Source organism: Penaeus vannamei, chromosome 15 (genome assembly GCF_042767895.1).
Source record: "Penaeus vannamei isolate JL-2024 chromosome 15, ASM4276789v1, whole genome shotgun sequence".
Taxonomy (NCBI): domain Eukaryota; kingdom Metazoa; phylum Arthropoda; class Malacostraca; order Decapoda; family Penaeidae; genus Penaeus; species Penaeus vannamei.
In genome coordinates this window covers 38619801-38639800 of record NC_091563.1, presented here as the reverse complement: position 1 = coordinate 38639800, position 20000 = coordinate 38619801, and the positions used below count along the sequence as shown (strand labels likewise).

The window sequence follows — 20000 nt, the reverse complement described above, 5'->3', positions numbered from 1 at the left end:
GTTAAATAAAAATAGATAAAAATGAATAAATATATCAGAAATGAAAATAAATAAAGTGAAATGAAAATAAAAACAAAAACAAGCAAACAAACAAGAAACAAAGCAATTAAAGATAATTGGTTAGAAACTTGTCAGTCACACATGATAAGGAGAGAACACACACGTCATGCGACTCGAGAATTCACGCGGTGAAAAGACGCAGAAGGACCAGCGGAAATTCACCCTTAAAAATCAATGGATAATCAGCCTATTATCAAGACCAGGGCCCTCGTTTCCGGTGATTCGATACTCGATATTAGAGCTGGCGGCAATTTTACTACCCTATGATAATCGTATCGCTCAGCTGATTGTAAAAATGACAAAAAAAAAAAAAAAAAAAAAAGTTAAGAAGAAAAAAAGATAAAAAAAAACACACACAAAAGTAAAGAAGAAGAAAAAAAAAGAAGAATCGTTGGATTTATATTGCTTGTTTTTGTAGAGCCGAAGTAACTACCTAAGTACCTCGTTTTCCTATAGTTCGAAGGTGGAATATCCGTCCACAGTCCTTAAGAACGGCCTAAAACAAAGACTTCAACCCAACGTTCAGCCCTTCCACACAACGTAAAAGGACCACGGACGTATGTCCTGTTTTCCTATAATTCGAACGTGGAATATCAGTCCGGTGTCCCTAAGAACGGGCAAAAACAAAGATCCCAACCACGCTCGGCCATTCCACACAACGTAAAAGGACTACGGACGTATGCCTTGTTTTCCAATAGTCTGAACGTGAAATATTACTCTCTCCTTACGAATAGCCCAACGTTCAGCCCTTCCACACAACTTAAAAGGACTACGGGCGTATACCACGTTTTCCTATAGTCTGAACGTCGAATATCAGTCCGTTGTCTTTACGAACGGCCACAAACAAAGATTCCAACCACGCTCGGCCCATCCACACAACGTAAATGACCACGGGCGTATGCCTTGTTTTCCAATAGTCTGGAATATTACACACCTTACCGAATGGCGCAAAAGACCCCAACCCAACGTTTAGCCCCTCCACACAACGTAAAAGACACAACGTAAAAGGACTACGGGCATATACCTTGTTTTCCTAAATTCGAACGGGGAATATCACTCCGCTGTCCTTAAGAACGGCCAAAAACAAAGACCCCAACCTAACGTTCGGTCAATCCACAAAACATAAACAGTCTGATCGTAGAATATCAGTCCGCTGCCCTTAAGAACGGCCAAAAACAAAGGCCCCAACCCAACGCTCGGCCCTTCCACACAACGTTAAAGGACCACGGGCGTATAAAGGCATGCGTGTTTATCAGCGCACGGGCCTGAAGGTCATCTCGGACTCACCAGGATGAAATTTCACGGTCAGAAGGATTAGCAACTCACGCAACCTTGAGAGCCTGAAGCCATGCCTCGCCTCCTCCTCTCTACCTGCCATTCAGGAGGTAGTAGGGGGAAGGCGGAGGCAGGAAAGCCGAGGGAAGTGTTGGAGAGAATACCAGGACGTCATGGAGGTTTAGGAGAATACGATGGCGTGGGGAGTTTAGTTTTTAAGACGTGGATTATAGGGTGTGACGGTTTCGTGTTATATGTGAATGATTGCAAACCATAGGTGTTTGGGGGGGGGAGAGAGAGAGAGAGAGAGAGAGAGAGAGAGAGAGAGAGAGAGAGAGAGAGAGAGAGAGAGAGAGAGAGAGAGAGAGAGAGAGAGAGAGAGAGAGAGAGAGAGAACTCAATCGTAATTTCTAAAACTTCTTTGTGTCGCCGGTTTTCCATTAGCATGTCATGGCCCCAACATGGCTTTTGTTTACTGTTGAACCTCTCACCAGCTGCCTGTGTACATTGCTATTCCTGTTACTCCGCAGACGACTCGCTTTGACATCCCGTTCATACTATGCTTCTTCAGAGAGTATGTTTTTTTTCTTTTCTTTTCTTGCTTTTTGTTTGTTTTTTGGCGGAAAGAGCATTGTTGACCGAATGGGCGGTTGATAAATAAAGGTTGATCATGGGCTTTGGAAATGGAGGAGTAGAATTCGATTGAATTATACAATAAGAACAGGATGGATGTGTGTGTGTGTGTGTGTGTGTGTGTGTGTGTGTGTGTGTGTGTGTGCGTGTGTGTGTGTGTGTGCGTGTGTGTGTGCGTGTGTGTGTTTGTGTGTGTGTGTGTGCGCGTGTGTGTGTTTGTGTGCCTGCGTGCATGTGTTAGTGTGTGTGTGTTTGTATGTGTGTGTAGGTGCATGCGTGGTGTGTATGCATGCATTTACCACACGTGTATATCTCTTACTTCCCCAAATTTGATAAATCGAATGGAAACCAACACCCCCCCCCCCGGCCCTTTCCCCCCACCGTCGTCCCAGCCTCGCCTCCAGCAGAACGGCCCGCGGAGGAATTCCTAGGCCCGGGTTTCCTCCGACCGAGAGAGGCGCCCGGGTTGTGTGGGCCGCCCTAGAACCTATTATTTTCCGTACATTGACACGAGGCTGAACAGGCCGTCGGCGGTTGTTCGATCTATCCATCATTAATTTCATTTTCGTAGAATTAGTTTGTTTTTTATTGGATATGTATTGAGTTTACATGGCGATGCGTAAGATATATATTTTTAGATCTATATATCATCTATTTGTAATTTTGTACAGATTTTTCTTTTCATAAAATGTGATAGGCACGTTTTCTTATCATGGATAGAAATCATTATTGACAAGTGATTACAGAGTCTAATATTCTTTTTTCTTTCAGTTTTGCAGGCCGGTTTTGCCTTCTTGGAAGCTGGTGCCGTGAGATCGAAGAACACGACCAACATTCTGATCAAGAATATGTTGGATGTTTGTGAGTATCTAATGTTCTTTTTTATGGTAGATGTTTGCGAGTATCTGCAATGTTCTTTTTGTTAGATGTTTGTATCTAATGTTCTTTTCATGGTAGATGTTTGTATCTGCAATGTTCTTTTTACGATAGATGTTTGCGAGTATCTAAAAATGTCCTTTTTGTTAGATGTTTGTATCTAATGTTCTTTTCATATTAGATGTTTGTATCTGCAATGTTCTTTTTACGATAGATGTTTGCGAGTATCTAAAAATGTTCTTTTTGTTAGATGTTTGTATCAGCTAAGTTCTTTTCCGATAGATATTTGTGAGAATCTGCAATATATTTTTTTTCTGTACGAATCTAGCAGGCCGTTGTAGAAAAAAAAACGAGATGAAAAAAAAAATGTTTCATGCCGGGCAAAGAATGACTTTCATTTGCAATTACGGTTGATATGCATTGATAACTGGTTCAGTACATAATGATAAGGTGCCAGTGTACCCAAGCCTTAATTCAGTGATGTGGGTACTCTGTAATATAAATTTGATTACGTGCATGCTAGTAATAGCTTTGATTTGAATTTTTGAATATTTGCTTTTGTTTTTCCTGTTTATTTCGTTATCTATTTATTTATTCATTGGTGTTTATCCTGTTTATTTGTTTATCTTATTTATTTTTGTTTATCCAGCTGAAGATAGGTAAAAGCATGGAGTATTTGGAAAGAAAATGTATACCTTATACATATGACCTAAATTTTGAAATATGTTCTAATATTCAATTCCATATTATATTCTCAATTCTAAATGACCCCAAGACGAACTGTAAATTTATTTAATACTCTTATATACATAATCAAGGCCGCATGTAGTTCTTCGATAAAATCTCGTATCCAATTATCTCACGAAATTAAAACTTTATTTTGGTGCACTGATGAGTTCCCGCGTTTCGATTCAGTATGTCGCTTCACCATTATTATTATTATTATCATTATTATAATTATTATTATTATTATTATTATTATTATTATTATTATTACTGCTACTACTGTCATTGTTGTTGTTGCTGTTCTTTTTCTACGTACCATTTTTATATGTGCCTTGTTAAATATCCTGATATAACTACATCTTGAATTTGATGCATCCTGTGTGTATTGGGGATAAATGACATATTTAGTGTACGCCTACTTATTAAATCGTGTATTTTTCACCATTTGCAGACTTCTAATATGAAGGTTAAAATCATGTAGATCATGTATCATATTAGCAACGTAAATGATTCCTTGCTGGATTTCTGCATATGCTGCTTATAGTGTTTTTTAGAGATGGCTTTGTAATTGCAACTCTTTGCACCAATCTCACTTATTTTGATTATCTATATCCCATCATAACCTGAATTGCCCTACAGTCTCCATCGTTAGCAATTACCTTACTTTTTCATCCATATTTAGTCTAAAACTTGCAACAAGTTTTATCAGATTTCACAAACGAGCATTCTCTTCCGCCGCTATTTCTCAGAAGTATGTGTCTGCCCTGTATAGAATGCCGGTGGCCTTGGAGTTTAGAGGTTTGTTAAAAACCCGACTTTTCCAGTGCTATAAAGACGTATCTATCAGTGACGTAATGAAACAGACAGAGACACAGACAGAGACACAGACAGAGACACAGACAGAGACACAGACAGAGACACAGACACAGACACAGACACAGACAGAGACACAGACAGAGACACAGACAGAGACACAGACAGAGACACAGACAGAGACACAGACAGAGACACAGACAGAGACACAGACAGAGACACAGACAGAGACACAGACAGAGACACAGACAGAGACACAGACAGAGACACAGACACAGACACAGACGCAGACAGAGACGCAGACACACAATTTAAGACAGAAACAGACTCAGACGCATCTGTCATGTACAGCATGCTAATGACATAACATGTAGCCCATGTACAGAAGGCTAATGTCCTTGGACCATCGAGGTTTGTATAACACCTCACCTTCCCAGGTAGCGAAAGCATCATGAAGAAGGTCTATTCACTGCATCACGTGAGGGGCATCAGCGCGGCCCTAGAAAGTTCCTGTTTTGTATCGAGGCCACTATCATATGCCTTAGCAACGAGGAGGTGACTGAAGATGATGATTTGGGCGAAACGTGATGATCAAGATGGTTCTGAAAATGATTCTGGGGCCTTATGAGAGGGTAGATCTTGCAAGACTTTGTGGAGTTTTTCTTTATGATAAGGATTATATTGGGAGATGTTGATTTTATCATATTACTCACGTACAGTATACGTTTTAAAATCTCAACTTTACACCTACTTTCGTCCTGGTTTTCTCTTATTTCTCTCTGTCTGTCTGTCTCTATCTGCCAATCTCTCTCTGTCTGTCAGTCTCTCTGTCCGTCGGTCTTTTTTTTCTCTCTGTCCGTCGGTATTTTTTTTTTCTCACTCTGTCTCTGTCTCTCTCTTCGTCTCGTTGTCTCTCTGTCTGTCTCGCTCTGTCTGTCTGTCTCTCTCTGTCCGTCTCGTTCTGTGTGTCACTCTCTACGTCTGTCTCTCCCTTCCTCTCCCTCTCTCCCCCCTCCACCTCCCCCTCCCCCTCCCCCTCCCCCAAACCTTTCCCTCCCTCAACCTTTCCCTTTCATACCTCCACAAACTTACTCTCATACCGTCAGTCCCAAATACCTTGTCTCTCATACCCCCCCCCTCCCCCTTTCCATCTCTCCCTCTCTCCGTATACGTGTCCATCATGAATATCTCTTTATATTCCTTTTATCAAAAAAAAAAAAAAAAAAAAAAAAAATCCGTATAAGATCTATAATTCCTTCTTCATTTACTAAATTAGCATTATATAATCTTCTAGAATTTCCTATATCATTGATTTTTAAGATTTATAATTTCGTAGTTTAGATTCTCCAACTGTAAAATTCCACATTGAGAGGCTACTCAGGACAAACCGCCATTTCGCTTGCACACCACAACCGACGTTAGCATAACCGTCATAACAACTCACTCTCGCCATCAGTAGGTGCAATGCCATGACGAATCTACTGAATGTAAAGTCATTCCCAGATATAACTTCTCTTTCGTGATTGTATAAGAAAATAGAAGAGAAATATGGAGAAAAATGGTTTGATATTCTTTTTTCTTGGTTCGATGGCTAACTACACACACTATAATGTTATGAACAGAAAGGTTCGTATTGTACTTGGCAAGTGGTTGCCTGTCGTCTAGTATTCGATATTCAGTTTTAGGCGATTCAATTCATGATTTAGATATGGCCGCCCCTTTCTTTATAGAGAAAGAATGAGAGACAAAAAGAAAAACGATAAACAAGGTTAGAGATTAGCCATACTTTAAAGTCCTGATTTCTCTTCGAAACTTTTTGGTGATTTCTAATTATGTATCGAGTATTGTGTACAATGTGTGTGTGTGTTTTTTTTTTTTCGTATAAGGCCTTTGTCAAGGTCCTTGTAGTTGTAAACAATGTTAGTATGCATGGCGAGTATCTTCTGTATAGGCAGGGTTGATGATTCTATTACTCACACTATACCTTCGGAGTGACAGCAACACATGTTCCTTTTGAATGTGAAAACTTGCTAGTATATATCATTTTTTTTTTCTTGTTAGTCATACAGCATTAGAAGTAGAAGAATCCCCCAAAAATATTATTTTGTTTGTATTAAATACAAACAAAATAATGGATGAGGTTTCAATACCTTTCATGTACTACACCTGCTTATTGTATTCTAGTCATGAGTGTTCCTGTCGAGTCCACATACTAAGCAGTTTTCACGAGTGTCCAAGAGAGCACACTATGGGTTTGGTTGCTATAAGATACTTGGATTTTATATCCACGAATGCAGACATCCCTAGTATGATGTCGACCCTTACGTGGCTTGAGAAACAAACGTACGACGAGAAACTCCTTCTTTTCATGTATAATTTGTTGCAGCGCAGGTGTATATCATTCAATGTTTTTCCGTTTTGCAACCCGCTATCAGACCAGCGCTAAAAGAAGAGGCACTGATACACGATAGCGATTTTTTTCTTTGCTTGTCTTCCTTTTCTTGACCGACTACGAAGCAGGAGTTCGCTTTAGAAAGATCAGTCGTTGAGCCATAGGTTTCAGTAATAATAACAATCGAGTTGGGGTTTTACCTATAAATTACCAGTTCGGTATTTAAGGCATTTCTATTAAGCATCATCTGTGTTAGGTGAAGATATTGTTGATTTCAACTATAATAAACTTGTTCTCAGTCAGATTACTTTTCATGAGAGTAAAACCGAAACATTTAGATACTAAATGTTTTAGATACTAAAGATCCCTTGAAGGTTCCCCTAAGGTTCCCCGAAGGTCCTTTAAGGGGGCGTGTCGTATTTTTAAATGAAAATCTGTAAATATAAAGTGACAGTAAGTATTCAATTAATGGAATGATTGTATCTTGAAGAATATCGAGAAAAATAAATAAATAGCTAGTAATAAATTGCACTACTGTACGATCATTTTCTTTGCGGAACATTGCGTGGATTTATACCGACAAAGTGACTTGCATATGACGATTTTTCTTTGATACGTTACAATATGTCACAGTTGAAATCGTCATCAAATTATGTATGGAAACGAGTAATAGAGTGAATCACGATTTCTTTTAACTCTGCCTGGCGATAGGAACCCAGCCATTGTGGAAGGGCCAATTTTCGTGTGCTCTGAGCGAAACGAAAAGAAAACGGGGAATCCGGCATTCACTATGGGGCACTGCGTGTTTGTCTGATGTAGAGACGAAAACAACTTTATGAAGTTTACGAATTCGGTTGTTTTCGAAGGGAACCGCAGTATATGTATGTATATGAATAAATAACCTCTCCGATCAGGACTCGAACTCTTGTCATTGCAGGCATGTATATGCAGACACACACACACACACACACACACACACACACACACACACACACACACACACACACACACACACACACACACACACACACACACACACACACATGTATATATGTTACATATTTAAGTAGTTTTTCTTACATGGTTTAAATTTTTCGGTGGAAGCCATTAAGGTAGTTCTATCGGGCTTCGTTCAGTCAGTTTCGAGCGGATTTTATTTCCTTAATTTGAAGCGGGTTATTTTTAGCTGGTTTTAGTAAGGCAACTTTGAGCGAGTTGTTTGTGCGCGTTGGCATCGATGGTATTTTGTTATGGTTGTGTATAAAATTATTAGAGTTTATATTTATTAATATATAATACATATAAATATATATATATATATATATATATATATATATATATATATACATACATACATACATACATACATACATACATACATACATACATACATACATACATATATACATACATATATATATATATATATATATATATATATATATATATATATATATATATATGTATGTACATATAATCTTTGTAGAGGTTAATCTTTGTACAGGTATGTCATTGTCAAACTGAATATGAATGAATGTGTGTGCAGTCGACATAAGGACGTACATATACAACCTACAGCATTACAGCCCATATCCATTAGATTTCCCCCGTGAAAAAGCCTGAACCAGAGCCTAAGCCCCTCGTTCCCTTGCAGTCATCGGCGGGATCTCCTACTGGCTCGTGGGCTACGCTCTGGCCTTCGGAGAGGGCAACATGTTCTGCGGGACCGTCTACTGGGCCTCCGTCGGCGTTCCTGACGAGCGGCTCGCCTTCTGGTTCTTCCAGTTCGTGTTCGCCGCCACCTGCGCCACCATCGTCTCGGGCTCCATGGCCGAGAGGTGTGCCTTCAGCGCCTACTTCATCTATTCCATCATTTTAACAGGTCAGGACGACGGAGTGAAAGAGTGAAAGAGTGAAAGAGTGAAAGAGTGAAAGAGTGAAAGAGTGAAAGAGCAAAAGAGCAAAAGAGCAAAAGAGCGAAAGAGCGAAAGAGCGAAAGAGCGAAAGAGCGAAAGAGCGAAAGAGCGAAAGAGCGAAAGAGCGAAAGAGCGAAAGAGCGAGAGAGCGAGAGAGAATAAGGTATTTCCCAACCTTTTTTGGCTACGACCCTAAATGTAGTGTTAACCTGGACTAGCGACCCTAAACGTGTAAACATCAGTAATAAACCCAAATTTTTTCCTGTTAATTATACCTGCAAGTGTTTAGGAGCTTACGCCATTCAATTCATATAGGTTTATATTACAAACAATGAATTTCAGTGAATTTAAAAAGGAAATGGAAACAGGTCTTAAAAAACACTGACCTTTACTTTACTAACCGGTCACAAAATATCATAAGTTTTTTCTTCAGTGTCTAACAATCCGGTGACCCTCACAAAAAAACTCATTTGGGTCATGGCCATGGGCTGGGGAACCGCTGTTAGAAATGAAGGGAAATTCCACCACGATACCCTCGATGCCCCGTAATACCCCTTGCCCCTAAAACCCCATGCACCTTAATTCCCCATGCACCGTAATTCCCCATGCACCGTAATTCCCCATGCACCTTAATTCCCCATGCCTCCTAATACCCCATGCCCCCTAATACCCCATCTTCCCCTAATACCCCATCTTCCCTAATACCCCATGCCCCCTAATACCCCATGCCGCCTAATACCCCATGCCCCCTAATACCCCATGCCCCCTAATACCCCATGCCCCCTAATACCCCATGCCCCCTAATACCCCATGCCCCCTAATACCCCATGCCCCCTAATACCCCATGCCCCCTAATACCCCATGCCCCCTAATACCCCATGCCCCTAATACCCCATGCCCCCCAATACCCTCTTGCCCTCATTACCCCAAGCCCCTTAATTCCCTCCAATACCCCATGCCTCCCAATACCCCTTAATACCCCATTTTCCCTAATACCCCATGCTCCCTAATACCCTATGCCACCTAATACCCCAATACCCCCTTGCCCTCATTTCCCCATGCCCCCCCAATACCCCTTAATACCCCATGCTCCCTAATACCCTATGCTCCCTTATACCCAATACCCCCTTGCCCCCCAATACCCCCTTGCCCTCATTTCCCCATGCCCCCCAATACCCCTTAATACCCCCTAATACCCCAATACCCCCTAATACCCCACGCTCATTCACAGCCTTCGTGTACCCCATCGTGACTCACTGGGCGTGGACGGAGGAGGGCTGGCTGTCCATCCGCGGCTACCAGGACTTCGCAGGATCGGGCGTCGTCCACCTCACGGGCGGCGTCGCAGCTCTCGTGGGCGCCATCATCCTCGGGCCGAGAATTGGGCGCTTCGGTCCCAACGGGAGGGAGATTCGCGGACACTCGGTGCCGGTCGGTAGATGGCGTTGTTGTCGTTGCTTTTTTTTTCTTTTTTTTTTTTGGTTTGTATCGAAAAAGAAAAATTAGAATGAGAGGAAAATGGTAATTTGGAAATGTATATCAAGTGGCTTTTTTTTTTTTTTTTAGGGGGAGGTTGTATTAAAAAGAAAAATGAAAGGAAAATGTCAATAAAAAATATATTGAATTTGTTACTGATTAACTACTTCACTTCTAGTTATGTATATATAAAAAAGATGTTAATTAGGAAATATATATTGTCATTAAATTAACTACTTCCCTTCTAGTTATGCATTTGAAGTGTATATAAGGATAGGACTGAAACATTTAGATTTTGGTAAACGTATTGAATAATCATTTGTCCCTGCACTGATATCATTCTTTAACAGTGTTTTAAAAGCAGCACGGATAGCCACCCTTTGTTATAGACAAGCTCCCTCCTTCTCGGTTATTATAGACAGAGCTAGATATTTATATAAATAAATAAATGAATAAATGAATAAATAAATAAGAAAAAAAAAAACTGGAAAAAGTCCCCCCCCCCCCACTCTCTCTTTCGTTCTTAGAGTTAATCCTTCCTCGCCTCCCCCAGCTGGCAGCTCTGGGGGGCTTCATCCTCCTGTTCGGGTTCCTCGCCTTCAACGGGGGTTCCCAGGCGTCCATTAGCCAAGAGGGCGACGCGGCGGCGGTGGCCAAGTCCGTCGTGAACACCGTCATCTCCGGCTGTTCCGCGGGCATCGTCGTCCTGCTGCTCTACCGCTCGGGCCTCTGCGGTCGCACGCACGCTTGGTCCTTCCTCATGGCCCTCAACGGCGCCCTGTGCGGCATGGTAGGTGCTTGGGGGCGCGCGCGCTCTTGCTTGAGCTCGTGTCCGCTCCCGTGCTTACTCTCAGTTTCAGTCTCATGTTTACTCACTCTTACCCCCCATGCCCGCTCTAACGCTTACTCTCACTCTCATACTCATTCTCACTCTCTCTCGCTGTCTCTCGCTCTCACTCGCTCTCCCTATCACTCACTCTCACTCTCTCTCTCGCTCTCCCTATCACTCACTCTCACTCTCGCTCTCCCTATCACTCACTCTCACTCTCACTCTCACTCTCACTCTCACTCTCGCTCTCCCTATCACTCACTCTCACTCTCACTCTCACTCTCACTCTCACTCTCTCTCTCTCTCTCTCTCTCGCTCTCCCTATCATTCACTCTCACTCTCGCTCTCCCTATCACTCACTCTCACTCTCACTCTCGCTCTCCCTATCACTCACTCTCACTCTCACTCTCACTCTCACTCTCTCGCTCTCCCTATCACTCACTCTCACTCTCACTCTCACTCTCACTCTCGCTCTCCCTATCACTCACTCTCACTCTCACTCTCACTCTCTCGTTCTCGCTCTCACACTCACTGTGGTTGCTACATCTGTATAATAGTATATCACAGTTAACTAGGTGTGAGGCACGTATACCAATACAAATTTCAGTATATATTCATATACCTTACACTGATGGGTTAAACAGCACTTTTATGGCACAGGAAGATCTTCAACCTTTTGTAATACCTCTTTTGCCACATGGAAGATGATAAGTGTCTTAGGATTGTAAATAATGTGGAGAGAAGAAGAAAATGGAGGGAGAGACAGAGGGAGGAAGTAATGGAAGTATTAAGTAGGTAAGTAAGTATTAAGAAAGGGAGGAAGCAAGCAAGCAAGGGAAGGAAGGAGGAGAAGAGAAGGAAAAGTGTAGGAAAGAGAGGACGGGGATGTTAAGAATGTTTCCATCATGAATATCATGAAATCAAGATGACAAATAATATATAGTTTATGAAAAAAATATAATGAAGTTATAGTAATTTATAAAATGAATACTCCATAGAAAAATGCTAAACCGACTTAAAAACTAGAATAAAGTTTAATTCACCAAGCAATTCGTCAAGTTAAATTAACAGAAACGTTAATGAAACAACAACTATCCCGTATTAATTAATTTTATCTTATTCATTCTAGTCAACGATCGTGGCTCTCGCATTCACTGTATAAAAGCTAGACATGATTTAATAAGGAAAGTACCGAGTTTTATATAAATCACTCAAATATAAGTTTAGATTTGCTAAGGATGTTATGCAGAGCCTCTTCTCAAACATTTTACTAATCTTTGGTTCGGAAATCTTATTTACACACGAGTCTGTCACTGGCATGATAAGGAAGGGAAGAGGAAATAAAGAGAAATGTAACGGCTTTCCAACATTTCTTCCGAGTATATACATATTTTTTTCTTCAGCTTCTTACAATCATTGCAAATTTGTTTGTGATAATGCGATATATATAATTATAAGTGTAATGTAAGATACTGTTTGTACATATGTAACCATGTTTGTATTTCTAATGCACGCGCGCGTACACACACACAGACACAAAAAAAACACACACACACACAAGAACACAAACACACACACACACAAAACACACACACACACACACGCACACGCACACACACACGCACACACACACACGCAGACACACACACACGCAGACACACACACACGCAGACACACACACACACACACACACACACACACACACACACACACACACACACACACACACACACACACACACACACACACACACACACACACAAAATACAAGAAATACATACCCGGCTAAATATTTGGTTATTTAAAAAAAATACCCATCTTTATGAACAATCATACGACATGACACGTGCAAACCACTAGACAAGAGCTTTTGATTTTGTCTAATCAATGTCTCTATGTATGTTTTATGTAATTGTTTTTAGATTTATTTTTCATCAGATAGTGTCTGGATTAGTGCTAATGGACTGGATACACGCAATTTAATGTATTGAATTGTATTATCTATTTGCTTGTAAATGTATCGTGACACTTTAATAAATAAACAATTGAATTGAACTGAAGTCCAGGAGCCAGAGCTAACCAGACCCGCAATTTCCAGGTGTCCATCTGTTCAGGCTGCAACGTCATGAGGCCATGGGCTGCCTGCGTCACTGGTGTCATCGCTGGTCCCGTTTTCCTCGCTTTTCATAAGTTATTGCCGAAGCTTAGAGGTTTGTTGTTCCTTTTTATGGTGTTCTCTTACTGAATGAAAGGAAAAATTGGGTGATAGTTAAGAGGTCTTTGTTTGTTGTTAGTATCGAAGCAAAGGAGGAACTAAACTGAATGTAAATGTAAAATCTAAGACTAGTGGGTCTATTGAATTAAAAATCTCACCATACAGAAATACCTTGAACATATGAAATTCATTGTTAATAAGATCGTTTTTTTTTTTTTTTTTTTTTTTTTTTTTTTTTTTTTTTAAGAAAGTATTTAAGAACAATTACTGAATACATGACACTAAGCATGTAAAGATTACGCTTATCAACCTACTTTAATAGTTCTAGAATTCGAAGGCAAACTAATGTATTTCTCGGCGCAGTGGACCTCGACATCGAGCAAACTTATTTCGCTTTGTATAACCATTACCCATTATCCATTGGCACAGTGGACGACCCTCTGGACGCCGTGGCAGTGCACATGGGAGGCGGCCTTTGGGGACTCATATCCGTGGCACTCTTCCAAGACGGTGGCATCGTCTTCGGAGGCGACCCCATGATCCTGGCGTGGAACATGGTCGGGGCGCTGGCCATCATCGGCTGGTCGGGCGGGATCTGCGTCATCATGTTCGGGATCATGAGGCTGTCGGGCTTGCTTCGGGTTCCTCCTGAGCTCGAAATGCAGGGTGAGTCTTTGTGGTTCGGAGGGAAAGGCTGGAGCCGAAATTTGTATGTTAATTAAGGGATGTTTAGCGTGAATTTCTTTGAAATTTAATGTCTGTTATTTTATTTGTAATTCCAGTTTGTTAAGGAATTAAGGGTTCTATATCCGTACCACGAAAGATTATTATTATTTTTTAATTAAACCATTTTTCCCTGACCTTCACTAGTTTCCTGATCATGTTTGTTTTCTTATCGTACATAAATCCGTAACATGTAATTTTTTCATAGCATCTCTGATTCTCATTAATCTTTTACTATTTTTGAATTGTAAAACCGCTTCTGATGTAGTTCGTTTTTTTACTGTTTCATCGTTTCAAAACCGTTCGTTTCCATCCCACTCCAAATCGCATAATTTTTCCTTCACATCCTGATTCTCTCTCGTGATCCTTAACATGTTCTTTATCCTTTTATATGCATTTTCCTATTGTAAACTCATAAATCATGGCCTTACAGGTATGGACATCGTGAAACATGGCGAGCCTGCATACCCAGCTAAATCTTGGGAGGAACATCAGTATGGGGACAGCGTATCTCACTCAGGAAGGAACAAGTGTGAGTATGAAAGTGTAATAAATCCAATAATTTTGTTATAACTGTTGCGAGGCTCGATCCAATAGATATTCATTATAAGGAGAGGCATATACACAGATATGAATGCATATCTTTCAGTGCAGACTTGCATATCTACAAATATATATCAGATAACAGCTATGGATTTATTTCTATGGATATGCATGTGTATATTCACTGGGTCGGGCCTCAGATAATTTTATAACTTGGGTTGCTTTAAAAGGTTTGAATAATATCGCTTTGGAAATAGCAAGGGCGTAGTGTTAATATGGAGGTAAAATACGAAGTATGCAAAAGAGAGAAAATAAACATATAGACAGAAATGAGATTAATGTAATGCGACGTGGATAACAGAGCCTCTCGGTAACTGAAGACTAGGTGGATACAAACTTCTCGGAATTCTGTTGTTACACAATACCGAGAAGTATGTAGGCCTACACTCTGAGCCCCGGCTTCTGAGCTTTTCTTTCAGACAAAATTATCAGGTTTACCCACGTACCGTAACATATTCAAGCCTAAAGGGGTTGCATTTTCCATTATTTTTAGGCTTAATGGTTTTATGTTGTTGGGTCCAAAAGCCATTACTTCTACAGCTTTTCATGAACTTAATTTGTACTTGGTTTAAAAAACAATGTTACTTGTACTGTGACATTGTATTTAATCAAAAGTTATATAAAGTTATATACTGTATGTAGATTCTAGCGAACTTTGTAATAATATTGGGTAAATACGTACATGGGTGTTATGATATTTATGGGCATAATAATATAGTATTTTCTCAATTGCTAACATCCTCCAATATACTTTCGTACTTTGCGAATCTGATATCATCATGATTGTTATCTTTTATTGTGTTTAATCATAAAAAACACAATTTATAACTATCACTTTAAAATGTGGCTCTGGAAAATGCCCTCGAAATCGCCCTATGAAAGACCTTCACCTGTCACCTGCTGTGTTCCCGTAGCACATTCCAGTATTTACATCTAAAGTTTGCCAAGAATTAACTGACAAAATTTACATGTCGCCAGAATTTAACCACCCAATTTTACATAACAATAGCACTGCCATTGGTGAATAACAATTCATAATTCTTCCTCACTCGTTCACATCAATGCTAAATTCCCGAATACATTTGACAGACTTGCCGCCCAACATGAGCTCACCTTGGTACCAGGGCTGGGTGGGGGGCGCCATGCCCTCTTACGCCCCCTATGCCGCCCCCTACTGGACGCTCCCAGGACCCCACCGCGGGGGCCCCTACCCTCCGGCGCAGGATCCCTCCACCCTCCCTCGCCCCAACGGCAGGAGGGTGAGCGAGTTCGCCGTGAGTGACGTCAACCAGCACTACGAGATGGAGACCAAGGGCTACCCGCACCGGAGCAAGAGGTCGAGCGGCTACTACAACGACGGCTTCGAGGAGGACCATTCGAAGATGTGAACGAACGCCCCGAAACGTTAATCAAAACAGTTGTCGTACAGCGCTTTTTTGTTTAAGTCTTATGAATTCCGTGTTTTTTTTTTTTCTCTCTGTAAACGTTCATGTAGATTGAAACGTCTACACGCACATGTTGTTTTAGAATATTTATACGTGAATGTCTTTGGAAGTACAAATGTTTTACTGTATTCTGAAGAGTGGTTGCAATGGAGCGCTTTTTGTGTGATTGAAATATTCCATTTTTATACCATACACAAGTATATATTTACATTTTATCGTAGTTAGGTATGAACATTTACCTCATGAAACTAATATTAAGAACGATATAAATATTTATATATATATCAGAATGAGATTGTACATATGCAGTAGTTCATATGAAAACTAGATTATCTCATAGACTTACCTCATTGCTGGCTATATTCTTTTAATGTACTGAAATATACTGTTATAAAAGGATACGAAATATATAATATGCTTTATTATTCTCACCTCAGACAGGTTTGATTCAATTGATTAGTTTCCAAAATTTTCGTTCTTTTGTTGATGTCTAGCACTTTTCTTTCTTTTTAATCATTAACCATTAGTATTGTTGAAATATAGCTCATTTGACGGTTTTAAAAATTCTACCGGAATGACATTCTACAAATGTTTTAAGTTCCGTTATTATTCTCCCTCCAAACTGTAGACCAATTGCATCTCAACGGAATGTGTCAAGTATAGTTTTACTTCGTTGTGTGTGAGCTAATAATATGAAACTGTAAATAATTCGGATAATGTTCTTAACAATCTTGAACGAGGTCTTGAATGCTAATTGCCACGACCAGACAATTAATGAGGGTATGCACGTTTAAAGATGCTTTCAGACCAATTTTCCAATTATGTGTGTATTAATCTAAACATCTCCCCCCCCCCCCCACCCGATCCCTTGCTCGTTGTCAAGGGGGGGGGAGGTAGACTTAGGTGACGGAGACTGAGGCCCAGTGCAGTAGATCGCCTGTTCCTTGGACCTCAGCCCTCGTGCTGTGAAGGGGGTGAGGGCTTGGGAGACAGACTAGGACTAGGATTACCCGTCTCGGCCTCAGCCTTCGACTGAACTAATATTGCACGGTCTTTTCTTCTCATTTCCGTCTTTTTTTCTCTCTTCTTTAACCCCTTCGTCTATGCACTTCCTAAGGTGTGAGAGCCTTGTTGAAAGGGTGAAAGGCTGATTTTGTGCCATTCATGAACGGTCTAGGGGAGCATTGGGCACATTATACCCTGTTTAGGTGTCTATCCCTTACCCCTCTACGGAACATGAAGGGTTGACTGTTTCTCTCCCCAACATACTTAAGAGCTACCATGGCTAGTAATGTAGACTTTGCATTCTTATTAAGGGCATTGAACCTTGCCCCTTTATCAACTAGCCCCATAGATTTAAATTCTCCTAATCCCCCGACTCCAGGCTCTACCTTGATTATGACTTTGAACAATGCTGCTACTTCATCCACCCAAGTCATAACTCAACCTCAAAAAAACATTCCTCCTCTACCTACATCCTCTACATTCTCTTCGAAAGCTTTCTTCTACTACCCTCTCCTCCCTTATTGCTACTCTGCAGCCTTATTGTCCATCTCCTAACACTACTACTACCACACGTCTCTGTTCTTCTACTACCTCCACCTCTACAGACCTTTTGAATACTCTGTTTAACCCAGCCAAATTGGATCGATTTTCTTGATCCCCTCAAAAGTCCCTTACTATCCTCTTCCAGCAATGCCTCCAAAAAGGAATGAGCAGTTTCCTTCTGCAACCGCCTCGATTATTTCTGCCTTGTCACAGTTACATCCGAATCTGAAGCTAAAACATCAATCCTAACTGACTTCACTGACAAATCCATTCCTGCCCAGCCTCATCCCTTTTTCAATACTTGTACCGAAACTGTCTCCATTCCCCTGACAAGCTGACATGCCTATGACAAGGATTGGTCAGATTGTCGAGAAGACCAACTCTCCCTCCTTGTGAACTAGGATGCAGTATCATTACAGTGCTAAATCATTCCCCCTAGAGGCCGCCGTAAGACCTCACCCAATATTACTATTACTTTCTGTAGACATGACCACCTCTTTGAACTTTATATTGGTGGAGAGCACCCAGTCCGACCTTATCAACCTTCCCCCTGCCACTGTCAAAATTACTGGCGTCTAGGCCACTCTGCCAAACTGCCTGATGCCCTCCATGTGCCCATGTTGTAGTTTATAAGGGCTGTCCTACCTGCAAGTTTGAGTGTGATGTGGCATATCTCAGATTCAAAGTTGACTTTACGTGTGGCCAAATAGGAAACCTGTAGGCGAGGTTTTTCTCTTCCTCCCTACGCCAGTTTGTCCTTCATTCTGCCCCTCCCCTTCCCTCCCAAGATGCCTCTCTTCCTTACCCAATCTCCATCACTATTCCAGACACTCCTTTCTCTACTTCCCCGGTACCTAACCCTCTTCCTCCTTACCCAACTCATCGCACAACACAAGCTATACGTTTCACTCCATCTACTCCTATCGTATCCTCTCCGACACCAACCTTTCCCTCCAACCCTCAAGCGTCTGTCCCTTACTCTCTCCCTCATTAGAAAACCTTTGTCTCTCAGACCTCCCCAACCAACTCCATTTCAGAAGCTCTCGAAGACAGTCAAAACTATCTACACATGACCCAAGATAACATGTCCACACCTCATCTATCCTCCAATCTCTCTGCTCCATTCCCTCTACAGTCGATGTACCTGCCGAGATACATTCCCCTCCTACTCATGTTCCCCCTACATCCCTTCCTCCCACTCCCACTTGGGAGATGCCCCAGGAACTAGCTCTTCATAGGGTCCGGACCGGCCACCACGATTCTCTCCACCAGGAGGGACTTTGTATAAAAGAGGAATGCCTTCTCTATGCGCTCATACACCGACTTTAGGTGTTTCAGGCGGCTCTCCTCCACCAACCTGGCGAATCGGTTTTGGGATTGGTCGCCCGTACCTGTTGGCCACGCCGAAGCTCTGGTCGAACTTCAGCTCGAACGAAGCCAGCCGCCAGCGTGCCAACGGCCAAGGTGTGGTGGTCGCCCTGGAATACCAGGAATCCGTTCTCGCTGTTCCGCCTCCTACACGGCCGCAGGGAAGGCACAGAACCTTATGCCCGTCTGTCTAAAGGATCTCAGAGTCCTTGTCCACTCCGAAATCCTTCCTGAGAGAAGGAATGTTGGCTGACTTTAGCTCGACGCCCTACAGACGAATGATCTCGTCTGCGATGACAGATTATGGTGACCTCGAAGCTCTCGCCGAGATTCTTCATGAGGCCATTGCTGGCTCGATCGAGGCCGAGCGCCTGCTTCTCGCAGATAGGCTTATCCATTGTAGGCAAAGCCATGTCAGCGAACTTTCTAAATCGCTTGTTTCAAATCTCTGATCAGCAGTGGCGCATATCTATCTATCTATCTATTTATATATATGCACACACACATACACAAATACGTGTATGCATATATGTATAACTAAACAAATAGAAAGCTGTTAATAGGTTCGGTATTAGCATAGTTTTGCGTCGTAGTCGAAAGCACGACGCATCTTTGAGCGACTTAACCTGGAGCGTTAAACGTGAAACACTTACGGTCAAAGGTAGATATAGCAAAAGTATGAGAGAATTTCAATAACATAACACACAGGGACTCTTAAAGTGCATTCAAACCCAACGCTGATTCCTATATCCTCCTTGTAAAGACCATACATAATTGACTTCTACTCATAAGAAGAAAAAGAGTCAGTGAATATCAGCCCATAAAATGATTGAAGAAGACAATTGCAAATTGAAATGCCAAATAAGCAGCTGCAACTTTCCCCTCCCACGCAATGACATAAAATTCGCCCAAGAGAACTTCAATTTAGAAAATGACACTTCGATTGTTAAATGAAAGATGAAAAACGAATGATAATCCTAATAATGAAATAAATAAAAGACTGAAATGGATTTAGGTGTTTGTAAGATCAAAATATCAGAAAATGATTAGGCTCATGTTAAAAAGTATGGATAGGAAAAAAGCTTATGATATTTATAATATT

General features: G+C 41.3%; 1 protein-coding gene and 1 pseudogene across 1 annotated transcript in view; one reads left to right on the top strand and one right to left on the bottom strand.

Moving 5' to 3' along the window:
- LOC113818280 (putative ammonium transporter 1) overlaps positions 1 to 16395 on the top strand; it is a 20239-nt gene extending 3844 nt beyond the window's left edge. Inside the window, exons 2-9 of the mRNA XM_070130735.1 lie at positions 2740 to 2829; positions 8430 to 8657; positions 9923 to 10122; positions 10721 to 10957; positions 13095 to 13206; positions 13641 to 13877; positions 14368 to 14466; positions 15627 to 16395. Of these exons, the coding sequence (XP_069986836.1) occupies positions 2740 to 2829; positions 8430 to 8657; positions 9923 to 10122; positions 10721 to 10957; positions 13095 to 13206; positions 13641 to 13877; positions 14368 to 14466; positions 15627 to 15925 (1502 nt within the window). The 3' untranslated portion in view covers positions 15926 to 16395. The remainder of the gene's footprint in view (positions 1 to 2739; positions 2830 to 8429; positions 8658 to 9922; positions 10123 to 10720; positions 10958 to 13094; positions 13207 to 13640; positions 13878 to 14367; positions 14467 to 15626) is intronic.
- A 3074-nt stretch (positions 16396 to 19469) lies between these two features.
- The window catches only part of LOC138864178 (putative ammonium transporter 1), a 26110-nt pseudogene continuing 25579 nt past the window's right edge, over positions 19470 to 20000 (bottom strand).